Source organism: Eptatretus burgeri, chromosome 7 (genome assembly GCF_056783735.1).
Source record: "Eptatretus burgeri isolate ZD-2024b chromosome 7, Ebu_testis_v1, whole genome shotgun sequence".
In the NCBI taxonomy this organism is placed as follows: Eukaryota; Metazoa; Chordata; class Myxini; order Myxiniformes; family Myxinidae; genus Eptatretus; species Eptatretus burgeri.
Window position 1 is genome coordinate 110,953,725 of NC_140967.1, and position 13,914 is coordinate 110,967,638.

The following is a 13,914-nucleotide window of genomic DNA, read 5'->3' on the forward strand; positions in this document are numbered from 1 at the left end:
GGATTACAAATTGTAATCTTAAGAGTGAATGTCTATGCCGTGCCGACGAATAAAAGAGCTCGTGACTGAGGAGGGGTTGATAAATAATTTTCCTCCTTTTTCAATATGTCGGTCATTCATGTCAAGGAGCTCCTTTTTTGCCAAGCAGCGTGCCAGCGTTTTAGAATGAACCTCATGCTCACACCCAAACACATGCTTATAATGGACCTGAGCAAACTGAGAGACCAACGGTTCGGAGGTGAAATAATATGGATAATTTTCAACCGATGAAAATCGGTGATATTCTGTTCTGATCATGAAAATAGTGGGATCATGTTCATGAGAAAAATGTTTAAATTTTACAACTTCTGCACTGCATGTGTACAAAACCTCGTATATCCAAGGACTTGGTTTCTTGAAAACTCATTTCTAGTGGGTTTTTAACTTTTATTTACAAATGGCATTGGTTGATGGCTGTAATTGTGCAAATGTTGAAGTTGTCAAATGTATATTTTACCTTCATCAAAGCGAGGTCCATTAAACTGGGTAGACCATGCTTTCAAGTGTACCTGAGATGTGAATCTACCTCCCCAACTTTTATTTTATTGTGTGGCAATTTATTGTCTTTTTGCTTATGGCAACCAGAATTTTTGGGATAGTAAGTCTTATGATGGCCGACGGATGTCCATGGGGTGCTAGATTTAACAAAACAGAACTTCAAAGCCTGTGTAATGAAGTAACACAATTGTGATCATTGCTTTTGAAGGCATGAAGAAAGTTCTAACTTTATGACCATAGGTTATGATATATTTTTACAACTGGTGAACCAAACTCACTGCAAATTCTTAATTTTTTTTCAATAAACTCTGCTGGAAAACATGGCATGCAAAGTACAAAGTTAAGTTAAAAGACAACTTATTTCATGTGCAGCACAAGGCTGCGGGGTAGCATCACATGGCTGTGCCGCTGATGCAGTGCCCCCTCGAGGTTAGAGCAGGAATTTGTTCATTGTGCCCACGATGACTCTCCTTATCTTCGTAAAGGACACTGTGGGATCTTTAACGTCCACCAACCAATATCGGCAGATGGGACGTCGAGTTTAACGTCCATCTGAGGGATGGCATACACATTGATGAATCACCCTGCTTGTGAAACACCAGGATCATGGTTCAGAGCTGGGTCGGGATTTGAACCCAGTCTAGATAGCTAAGAGGCGATTGTGCGTACCTCTTGGCCATTTTGCCAGCCCTAATTAAAAGACTGTAACATTCAAGGGCAGAGCCTTGGCACCAAATAATGTACTTTTTTTTTTTTCTTCTTTTTTGATGACTACTTGAAAAATTTCAGGTTTGAATACAAAGGATTATGAAAAATTATTTTATTAATAGTAGATGCCATGAAAGGTTGACAGGATGGGTTTGCAATGGTTTCCTTGCCTCTGATCTTTTTCGTCACGTGGTCAATTCTTAACAGAACTAAACTTTACTAAAAAGGCGTTCCCATTTGTCTGAAGGAACATTCCGCTGACGATCCCATATCCAGCATTTGTCAAGTTACTTATTGAAAGATGGTATTTTTGTCGCTGTTGTGTTGAATGAACCTTTATTTGCCAAAATTAATGATTTATGGTGGGTGAGCATGCAAGTTTATTATTGGTGTACCACCCTTTAAGATACCGTTCTGGTGCACCCTTCGTCTTTTTATTTTTTTGCTTGTAATTCTGGTTCATGTCCACTATATTTACCTCCACCACCGAAGGTGAAGGAGATTATGTTTTCACCCCTTTCTGTCTCTCTGAGCAGGATAGCCCACAAAGTTATGGACGGATTCAGACGAAACTTGGTGGACAGGTTCGGTGTGTGACGAGGACGAACTGATTAGATTTTGGTGAAGATCCGAATTCGGATCCGGATCTGACTACTATAATTTTTAAAGTGATTCTTCACCATTGAGAGATAGCGCTAAACTAATATATAGCACGATATCTCAAAAAGTTTTTGACTGATTCGGATTAAACTTGATGGACAGGTCGGGAAAGTTGGCACGGACAAATTGATTAGATTTTGGTAAAGATCCGAATCTGGATCTGGATTCGAGAATTATTTAATTTATTAAGTGATTCTTCACCATTGAGAGATCGTGCCAAAAATGATATCGTACTGTACGGCATGATATTTCAAAAATGTAATGGGCCCGGTGCATTCTCATGGATCAGGCATTGTGTGGCGGAGATATGCGCTCTACCGAGTGCCCTTCCAGTTTTCACATTAAATTCCACATTTTCATTTCCACTAAATTACCACACAATATAATAATGGTTCATGCAGCCTTAGTCTTTTTCGTTATTGTTTGCAATTCTGGTTCATCTCCACTCTATGCTGTCGCATTACTCTTGCGCTCCACTTGCTTGTCTGCAGAAATGCTCGTTACCCATCCTATGTGCTGGATCTAAGAAAACAGTTGGGGTTGGCTATGGGTCTTGCCCTCCATGACAGGACAGAAGGTAATTTGTCCCTTCACCATGCAGTTGGTGTGCATACCCTTTATACTGTTCTTTTCCCTTCTTCATACTGTAATTCTCCCTTTATACTGTTCTTCTCCCTTTATACTGTTCTTTTCCCTTCTTTGTACTGTTCTTTCTTTATACTGTTCTTTTCCCTTCTTCATACTGTTCCTTTCCCTTTATACTGTTCTTTTCCCTTCTTTATACTGTTCTTTTCCCTTCTTTATATGGTTCCTTACCCTTCTTTATGCGGTTCTTTACCCTTCTTGAAATGGTTCTTTTCCCTTCTTTATACTGTTCTTCTTTCTTTATACTGTTCTTTACCCTTCTTTATACGGTTCTTTACCCTTCTTTATACGGTTCTTTACCCTTCTTTATACGGTTCTTTACCCTTCTTTATACGGTTCTTTACCCTTCTTTGTACGGTTCTTTACCCTTCTTTATACGGTTCTTTACCCTTCTTTATACGGTTCTTTACCCTTCTTTATACGGTTCTTTACCCTTCTTTATACGGTTCTTTTCCCTTCTTTATACTGTTCTTTACCCTTCTTGAAACGGTTCTTTTCCTTTCTTTATACTGTTCTTTTCATTTCTTTGTGCTGTTCTTTTCAGTGTGAGCACTCCTTGGCTTTTTTCGCAAGATCTTGGCGATTCGTTGTTCACCTTGGCGTCTTGGTTTTCTATAGGTTTTCTTGGCGTATCGGTTTTCTATTATCATCGCTTTTCTGAAACCTTGTGAATTCTTGGCTTTTTTCATTGGCTCACCTTGGCATTTATGAAAATGAGGAGTGGTCACACTGGTTCTTTTCCCTCCTTTGCGCTGCTCGTTTCCCTCATTTGCGCTGTTCGTTTCCCTCATTTGCGCTGTTCGTTTCCCTCATTTGCGCTGTTCGTTTCCCTCATTTGCGCTGTTCGTTTCCCTCATTTGCGCTGTTCGTTTCCCTCATTTGCGCTGTTCGTTTCCCTCATTTGCGCTGCTCGTTTCCCTCCTTTGCGCTGCTCGTTTCCCTCCTTTGCGCTGCTCGTTTCCCTCCTTTGCGCTGTTCGTTTCCCTCCTTTGCGCTGTTCGTTTCCCTCCTTTGCGCTGTTCGTTTCCCTCCTTTGCGCTGTTCGTTTCCCTCCTTTGCGCTGTTCGTTTCCCTCCTTTGCGCTGTTCGTTTCCCTCCTTTGCGCTGTTCGTTTCCCTCCTTTGCGCTGTTCGTTTCCCTCCTTTGCGCTGTTCGTTTCCCTCCTTTGCGCTGTTCGTTTCCCTCCTTTGCGCTGTTCGTTTCCCTCCTTTGCGCTGTTCGTTTCCCTCCTTTGCGCTGTTCGTTTCTCTTCTTTGCGCTGTTCGTTTCCCTCCTTTGCGCTGTTCGTTTCCCTCCTTTGCGCTGTTCGTTTCCCTCCTTTGCGCTGTTCGTTTCCCTCCTTTGCGCTGTTCGTTTCCCTCCTTTGCGCTGTTCGTTTCCCTCCTTTGCGCTGCTCGTTTCCCTCCTTTGCGCTGCTCGTTTCCCTCCTTTGCGCTGCTCGTTTCCCTCCTTTGCGCTGCTCGTTTCCCTCATTTGCGCTGCTCGTTTCCCTCATTTGCGCTGCTCGTTTCCCTCATTTGCGCTGCTCGTTTCCCTCATTTGCGCTGCTCGTTTCCCTCATTTGCGCTGCTCGTTTCCCTCATTTGCGCTGCTCGTTTCCCTCATTTGCGCTGCTCGTTTCCCTCATTTGCGCTGCTCGTTTCCCTCATTTGCGCTGCTCGTTTCCCTCATTTGCGCTGCTCGTTTCCCTCATTTGCGCTGCTCGTTTCCCTCATTTGCGCTGCTCGTTTCCCTCATTTGCGCTGCTCGTTTCCCTCATTTGCGCTGCTCGTTTCCCTCATTTGCGCTGCTCGTTTCCCTCATTTGCGCTGCTCGTTTCCCTCATTTGCGCTGCTCGTTTCCCTCATTTGCGCTGCTCGTTTCCCTCATTTGCGCTGCTCGTTTCATTCTGTTACGTCCTGCTCCGTTCTGTGTTCTTGCTCCTCCACGAGCCAATACACTGTTTCCAGAAAAAGCTGAATTCAGTTTTTTATTTTTTATTTTTAAGTGTAACATGCACAAGTCCGAGTTGTGGATTGGGTACTCTGCAAGTCATCATAAATGTTAACAAGTTGATAATTTTTGCGGTTTTTATCCTTTGCCTCTTTATTGCTTGTTCACAACTTGCTCATGTGCATACATTGTCATGCTTGTGTGTAAGTACACATGGATCTTGTGGTGACAGGGGAATTTTGTGTTTTTTTTAAATTTACTGTCTCTCACTTATATGACCTGTTTTTTTTTTTTATTACAGAATTCCAGACCATATTGCATGAACTTCCACACCAGAATCACAAGCAGCAGTTGGTCGTTGGATTGAAGTATAAGCTTACCGAGCTCATAATGCAAGGAAAAGCTGCAGAAGCTCACCAGCTGCTCAAAACCCTTTACGACTATGAACTGATAATTATGAACAAATCCTTGTTTCTTCCCTTTGTGAGCGTACCATTGGAAAAGTAAGTTGCTGCTGTATTTCTTACAGATGTTTTATTTGGAAATGTAATTTGCATCTTGCATTGAGTGAGTTATGGGCCATTCCACACTTATAACGTGATCATTCTGGGGGTGCTCCCAAACTGGAGTTCAATCATTGAGCATTTCATTGTCTCCTGAATAAATCCTTGTTCTGTGGATATATTTTTGTAAAGTTTACAAAACAAAAACTTTTATTTTGGGATGGCAAATTAGTTTATGTTCTGTCCTCAAAATCGTTTGCATTTGTGACAAATGTGACCAGGTTCTTCCAAAATCAGGCCCTCCTAACAAACGGAAGCCAACGTGGTCAGACGGAATGAAAACCCGTCATTCTTGTTACAAAAACAGCTAAAATTGATGAAAAAGCGGCTGAAATGGAAACCAACACTAATTACGGTCGCAATAGCAAATATAACCGAAACCAAGACGTTTATTCTACACGCAAGAACAGTCGTGGACGGACACAAGAACGGTCAATCCCGAAATAGAAGGGTGGGGAATGGAAGCAACATCGGTTATTTCCGTCGTGAAACGGAGGAGAACGAAGCGAAAGCGATTAATTCCGGTTACCATAACGTGGAAAACATGGCGGCTTGAAAAGTTCTTGAAGTTATGGTAAGTTAACTTTAATGTATTCTGCCTTGAATATATCATGTCTGTTAATGAAAACCCGTTTGTGGTACAGGATATTATACAAGCAGCGATAAATGCGCCCACTTGACTTAATGTGTGGCTGACATTTCGTGTAATTCGTGCCCCCTTGCTGCAGCGATCAGTGACGATTGATCGTTTATATTTGCAAGAGGTAAAATTTGATAGTAATAATAAATTGCAATAAAATAACAAAGTTAATATGAAGTAAAAACTAAAAAGATCCCATACACGATCCCCTATGTTGAACTGGGCATACACAACTACCGATCCTTCACTCGGGGGCTCGAAATACAGGCAAACCAAACATTATCATCACACCAAAATTCGGTTTAATAAATTGTTAAAACTACAGCAGGTACTACCCACTATGTATTATCTATATTACATTTATGTTCGAGGCACAAGCACGAAAAATTTACATACCGTAACAGGTCGTTCTACTGCATCCACCATCTTGTTCGCACAACAGTAACCGGAATGAACCGCTTTTGTTTCGCGATGGAAATAACCAATCTTGCTTCCGTTCCCCACCAATCTATTTCGGGATTGTCCGTTCTTGTTCCCGTCACGACCGTTCTTGTGTGTAGAATAAACGTGTTGGTTTCCATTATATTTGCTATTGCGACCGAAATTACTGTGTTGGTTTCAATTACGGCTGCTTTTTCATCAATTTTAGCTGTTTTTGTAACAAGAATGACGGGTTTTCATTTCGTCTGACAACGTTGCCGTTTGTTTGTTTGGGGGGCCTGAAAATATGTCACTGGAAATTAAATTACATTGGCAAAGCTATTTATATATAACTTGCAGAGTACCCAACCCCCTTGGTGGATCGAGTTTGTGAATTGCTTGCTGAAAATAGTATAGTCTATGTTTTGCAAGAAGATTAAAGATGTTTGTGTGGAATGCCGCGAACTCGAGACATTTTGGCAACTCAAGCCAGCACCAATTTCTCAGGCATTGCAAAAACAGTGAGTAATGCATCATGTGTCTTCAATCCTAACTTCGAAGATTATGAATTAAATATTGTGTTGTTTGTGATTATTATAGTACAATATTGTTATAGCAATAGGCTATAACTGGGGATAACCAAATCACATGGGCTGTCAAGCGATACCCCAAATCGTGGTTACAGGCCTTGAGTCCCGGGTACCTCATCAAAGGGTAAGAAGCGGACCGAGGGTTACGTGCTCGCATGGTGCGCCAGTCCGATGTATAACCTCGCCGGATGGTTATTATGCACAACAATGTCACTTTAATTTACTTCAATAAGTGCTAATCTATTTCACCCAATTATGCACCTTAAGGGTGCTGATCGTGAAAACCAAACCACTTGTACAGCAAGAATGGAGACTCGGCAGGAGTAACAGTTCATGGATTGTTATTAAAATAATGACCACAACAAACAACAAACAATATTACCCCAAATTACCCACAACATAAACCCACGCAACGCAAATTTCTTCACAGTTCTTGTATTAGGGCCTGTTCACTCACTCTGTAAGAACGCAGCACGGAATACAGTAAGCAATAATGCTGAGAGGTCACTTTCAAGTCTGGAGGAAAGCTGTGCAGGAGCTCTCAGGAGCTCTCTGGTGAAAAAAAAAAATACTCCTCAAGCTCCGTAATTGTGGCTTTCTCAAAACCCTCATTGCTTTTTGGGATTAAATGTTCACAGCTCCAGCACACCCATCCCACACATTCAGAGATTCAGGCATTCTCCTTCCTACCATTCTTCCAAAATGCTCTGTGTGTGTGTCTGCCTGTCTCTCTGTCTCTGCCTCTGCCTCTCTGTTCCTCTCTCTCTCTCTCTCTCTCTCTCTCTCTCTCTCTCTCTCTCTCTCTCTCTCTCTCTCTCTCTCTCTCTCTCTCTCTCTCTCTCTCTCTCTCTCTCTCTCTCTCTCTCTCTCTCTCTCTCTCTCTCTCTCTCTCTCTCTCTCTCGCTCTCTCGCTCTCTCGCTCTCTCGCACTCTCGCACTCTCGCACTCTCGCACTCTCGCACTCTCGCACTCTCGCACTCTCGCACTCTCGCACTCTCGCACTCTCGCACTCTCGCACTCTCGCACTCTCGCACTCTCGCACTCTCGCACTCTCGCACTCTCGCACTCTCGCACTCTCGCACTCTCGCACTCTCGCACTCTCGCACTCTCGCACTCTCGCACTCTCGCACTCTCGCACTCTCGCACTCTCGCACTCTCGCACTCTCGCACTCTCGCACTCTCGCACTCTCGCACTCTCGCACTCTCGCACTCTCGCACTCTCGCACTCTCGCACTCTCGCACTCTCGCACTCTCGCACTCTCGCACTCTCGCACTCTCGCACTCTCGCACTCTCGCACTCTCGCACTCTCGCACTCTCGCACTCTCGCACTCTCGCACTCTCGCACTCTCGCACTCTCGCACTCTCGCACTCTCGCACTCTCGCACTCTCGCACTCTCGCACTCTCGCACTCTCGCACTCTCGCACTCTCGCACTCTCGCACTCTCGCACTCTCGCACTCTCGCACTCTCGCACTCTCACACTCTCACACTCTCACACTCTCACACTCTCACACTCTCACACTCTCGCACTCTCACACTCTCACACTCTCACACTCTCGCTCCTCTCTCTCTGTTTCCAGCGCTCTAAAGTTTCAGCGCCTTCGTTCAAATAATCTCGGAAGAGTAGATGTTGATACATACATACTTTCTCTCCACCATAAATAGACGGTGGTTCATTTTATTTGTAAAAAATTGTTTTGCTAATTGATTATTTTCAGGTGCTGTTGTTGTAACTGCCGGGTAATGGCAACAGGTGTATGATTCATCGCTCTAATCGCCCGTGTGCATGTGCTGGTACCTGGGTAGACATTGTGTTGTCGTTTTGAGCGATGGCTGTTTCTTCCGCTTAATCATGGGGATTGCATCGTCTCTTGATCATGGTGGATAACCACAATATCTTGCCATTTGTTTTTTTCACAACAGTGCTCTGTAACATGTTCCAAGCACAAAAGCGAGCATTTTGTAGGCCTGAACCACCCGATCCACATGTCGGTCTTTCGGACAAAGCTCATCCAACTTCTGGCATCTCTCGGATCTTTTGGCTTTTTGTGTAGCATGAAACCATCTTGGTTTGTATGTGATAACCACCAAGGACGTGTCAACGAGGCATATTTGTAGAACTTCTAAAAATATTCACTGTTTGAATTTAATTGTACCACGATTTAACCTGTAAACAATATGGAAGTGGCACTTGCTTTCATGTTGTGACATCACGGCTAATCTAAAAAAGAAGAAGAAGATTTCAACTTTTGTTTGCAAATTTACCTCCTTTTTTAAATCAGAAAAAGACATCACATCTATTTTTGTGGGGCATCAAGGGATACTTCAGCGTCGAGATGGTCTTAGCATTTGGGTTCCCGTTTAAGGACGTCACAAAGGACACCAACAACTTGTGACGCCAACAACATGCATGAATAACTAATGTAACGTGTTAAATAAGCTGGTGTAAAAGACCGTGGTAAACTTCCAAAAATTTTCAACAACCTTTAAAGTATTTATTTTATATCAACTAAATTATGTACTTGTACAATGTAGAACACAAATCGCCTTTTTATACTGGCACTTTCAAAACCCTTCCATTTCGCAGTACTTGGACAAAATATTACGACATTTTATGTCATCACGACTAATAAAATTTGTAGCTCGCAGACCCCTTGCCCATGTCCTTCCTTGTTTCATAAGACTGCATGGGTTTAGGTGTTCTATGAACTCTCTAGTTGATGTTGTTATTGTTCTAGTTCACTGAATTTTAATGAACTCAAGTTTTTAAAATATTTTCTTCAACTGTAATAAGTGGTTTGGGATAAATTTATTTTGAAAAAGATTTTTACTTGTTCAAATACACCTGGGATCACCAATCACCATAGTATATGGGATTATGAAAGATCACAACATAACAAAAGTATCAGAGAGAATGTGATACAGGCTACAGACTACCTTAATCTTTGAATATTTCATCTGTTTCATTTATTCTCCTTGGTCATGGCTCGTGAATGTCCATCCATTTCAAAGGATAACGTTCGGTACACTGAAGAAAAGGACCGAGGAGATTATAATGAGATCATTTAAGTCTGAAACAGCATTGTCGCAGACTGATGTTGATGAAAACTTTTGTAAATCTACACTAAATCACTCATTCCCCTTTTAGTAAGTGCTGGTTTAACGTACTATCCTGTGGAGTCCTCTTCTCATTAAGAAATATCTCGTGTGTTATCAGGGGAGACTTGGCGGAGGCATTGGATTCCTTCATCGAATGTGTACAAAAGTACCGTCGATATCCCAATGAGTATGAGCTCTTCGACGCAATGGTAAAAGCCAATGACCCAGAACTCTTAAAGAAAGGTGAGTTGCCATCCATGACATGTCCGTTGATCACTTTCATCCCTCATACTACTTTTGAAGAGCAATCTTCCCATTTATTTCCCCATCTCTTTCTATTTATTTTTCTCTCCTCCCAACCCCCATATCCCATGCCATAAATTTGAAACCCCCTCACCACTTTTTACTTTCTTTTCTACAAATGTTAATTTGTACGTTGCCCCAAAGTTGTTTTTGAAGTCTGTTTAACATTTACTGTGAAAATTGCAAATTGCACTGACTTGTTCATCAGTTGTATTTCGCCTCCTATGAGCTAAGCATATATATGTATATATATATATATATATATATATATATATATATATATATATATATATATATATATATATATATATATATATATATATATATATATATATATATATATATATATATATATATATGTATATGTATATATATGTATATGTATATATATATATATATATATATATATATATATATATATATATATATATATATATGTATATATATATATATATATTGAAACGCGCCTTTTTATAGCCCCAAGGGGAGGGGTCGCTCTGGTCTCCATCGCCCAAAATCAGCGCCCTCCTTTCACCTTTGAACCTTCACCCCCGGCTGGCTCTGCCCCTTTCGTCGTTCTGATCCGATCTCGCCGTCAAGCGCGGCCGTGTTTGAAATCACTTTGCCGCTGTCGAGGATGCCATCGTGTTTGTTTGTGGAGATGTTGTTTGTTGGGGATGTTGTTGTTGGTGAAAAGATCGCGGCGCCGTGGAGATGCTGGTGAGGAGATGTTGGCGGTTGTGGAGAAGGTGGTGAGGAGATGATTGTTTAAAATAAAGATAGAAAAGAATAACACTACCTCAAGATTCACAGTCCGGTACATGAATAAATCCCGTTATACATCGGTGGGGAAATCTCACCTGGACACACACTTATCGACATAACTGATCTTCGCTGAATGGTGATCTGTGAATTTCCACAACCGTAACAATATATATGCATTTTTTTTGTCTTATTTTATTTTATTTTATTTTGGCATCAGTCAATTTTGCCAATGTGGATTCTCGAAAGCCGCTTCGCCTTCCAAACTGTTTTTGCATTGTAATCGTGTACCTGCACCGAAGTTGGGCACCTGATATTTGATTCATGTCCTGGACTTACCTTTTTCGGATTGTGACCGAATTAACTAAAAACACCTTTTTGATCATAATTTGAATAATTTTCCTCCGGTTTTCGTGATGTTGAGTTTTTATGGATTGAATGTAGATGGGGACACATTTCCTTAATTTACACTATTCCTTATGTTGAAGGTCAAGGTGATATGGTGGTCCGAAAAAATATGGCCATTATTTGATCGTGGGCATGGAGGGAGGCTTACTCTTGGTGATTGCTTTGTGATCTCAGATATCTCTTTGTTGTATTGATACAACTTCAGATTATGAACAGATTTTGATTGAGCTGCACTCTGGTAGCTTTGTGCACCACAACATGACGTTTTCCTTTTCATTAATTTTGACGAGTACTCACATAGTCTGTATTGGAAGTCATCGTCATCGGTACCGAATATACGGAAAAGAAGTCCCATGGGAATTTCTTCATGAAAGCAAACCACGAGTCTAAATCTGTCAAGAAGACCCCAAAGAACAATAAAAACCATGATCGCTGTCTGGAAAACTGTTCTGGTCATGGAAATGAGACGTTTTCCCGGACATGTATTTTTGCGCATTTTCGTTCATTTTGCCATACATTCCAACAGTAATCAAGAGCTTTTGCTTATACGTCTCCAGATTTCATGGAGGTGCAATTCCTGCCACACTGAGAAACTCTATCAGATACAGATGCAATGTTTGATTTAAAAAAAAATGCATGGGTAGAAGAGGGTAAAAAAAAATAAAAAAAATACAGATCGTGCCATAAAAGTAGTTGGATGATTCTTCGGAATCACCCGGAACACGAATGCTCACACAAAGTTCTTTGCCATCCCGCCAGAACTAGCACAGCTTTCAGGAAATGTTCACCAAGTGGGTGGCATATCCTCTCCTAAACACATGCATCATCATGCTGTTTCTCAAACTGTTTTGATGCAGCAAGAGAAGAACATTACAGCACTCACTGCTACTATCCAGAGCTTCACCAATCCGTTCACAGATGACAGTAAGGAACTCTACAACTTGGTGACAAAGGAAGTCGCGCCCAAGAAAGTACGAAACGATCTCTGCGAACAGCACACCATCGGGAGAAGAAAGCTATTCGAAGGATTTATCAAGGACCGTGTCAAGTCAGGCACAACCAACATATGGGCCCCAATGAAGAAACGCCAACTAAAGACATGGAAAACTACAGGAAAACAACTGAAAATGAACACCGGGGTCAAGATCATTGAACTCAAAGAAGACTGGAACCTTTTTGCCCATATGTTGTTGGTCTACAAATCTAGACCAGAGATCAACCTTGCTGAAACTGTAGGAAAGTCCTATCTGTCAGTTGTGCCATGGCTGATGTTTGCAGCTGATGGGATAATGCTGTACTGTCAACTGAATAATCGCCTGATGGGCATTCTGGAGAAGCTACCTGAAAGAAATGAATCAAGATATGACGTCTCCAGACAACCCGCAGACGACATTCAAGGTGAAGGTGGTAATCGAGCAAACCAGTCAGACGACATTGTCGGAGATCCTGGAGTAAAGGTGGCACTTGTGAATGCAATGGCAGAAGTCCAATCATTGGACAAACCAGAGCATATATAGAACTGCAATCAACGAGCTGAACACTTCGTAAACTGTTTACTCTGCAGATACAACAATGTGGATGAAGTGCGCCTCGTATTTGACCAGTACAATGTGCCTTTGTCTTTTAAGGCAGCTGCTCGTGACAGAAGGCAAATATGTCAGCCAGTTATATCATACCATCATAATATAATGGGCGTAAGCCTGGAACTTTTAAAACACTTTTCTCCGAACATATTCTGTTCATACTTCCGAAATCTTCACATTATGTGTTCCATGTATTTACGCAAGTGATAGTGGATTCAAAAAATCAAATATAGATAGAATTTTCAAAGAGGGAATTGATGTCACAAACAGCAGCGTTCGGCGGCAAACCGACTGCCAGATGCCATATGGCATGCTTTACTTAACTAAGTCCATGAGTTCAGGACGTTTGTTCAACTCAGCATTTACGACTTTTATCCTTCCATGTTGTTAATCTGTTGATGGAGGTAATATAGAAACGATGAATATGTCAAATAGTTTGTGTTACTCATCCGGCACTATGTGTCAAGGCCAACAATCTAAAGCGTCCGGTCTCAAACACGACCATGGGCACGCATCCACACCACCAATATGAACTGAGCTGTTGAATGCGGCGTAAAACATCCAAAGAAACTACCGAAACCGAGTATTGTGATCCGTCCTGTTCCCCATACCCGTCGTAGACGGGTATCTGCTAGTATAACTGAGACGATTAACATAGCAAATGTTCCGACACTAGGTTCGTACGGGTCCTAAAACCCATAAAGTCCAACATTTCTGAGTTGTACAATTTAAGTACTTAAATGTCCTTAAATTTCAGGAAAATGTTCAAAGGTCAATAAAAGTCAATAAAAATCAGATTTTCCTGTTATTTGGTGAAGGGTGTTTCATTTTCCTCGCACTAGTATTCTAAACAAGGACAAATGTGTCCAAGAGCCGCGTCCTAAAGGTTTTGTCTTCACCAGAAGAAGAAGAAGAAGAACAAGAAGAGGAAGAAGAAGAAAAAAAAACAAACAAAAAAAACAACTTCCGATATTTTGTCACTTGCCTTGATTAAGCCAATATCGAGACGCGTCGTAGTGTATTTACGTATTTACGAAATAAATAGTGTATTTACGAAATTACAA

General features: G+C 41.6%; 1 protein-coding gene across 2 annotated transcripts in view; it reads left to right on the forward strand.

Annotated features, from left to right (window-relative positions):
* The window catches only part of LRPPRC (leucine rich pentatricopeptide repeat containing), a 171,564-nt gene that overhangs the window by 67,416 nt on the left and 90,234 nt on the right, over nucleotides 1–13,914 (forward strand). For both annotated transcript variants that reach the window (XM_085890292.1, XM_085890290.1), the window contains exons 22-24: nucleotides 2,397–2,482; nucleotides 4,784–4,985; nucleotides 9,913–10,037. In XM_085890292.1, coding sequence (XP_085746418.1) covers nucleotides 2,397–2,482; nucleotides 4,784–4,985; nucleotides 9,913–10,037 — 413 coding nt within the window. The remainder of the gene's footprint in view (nucleotides 1–2,396; nucleotides 2,483–4,783; nucleotides 4,986–9,912; nucleotides 10,038–13,914) is intronic.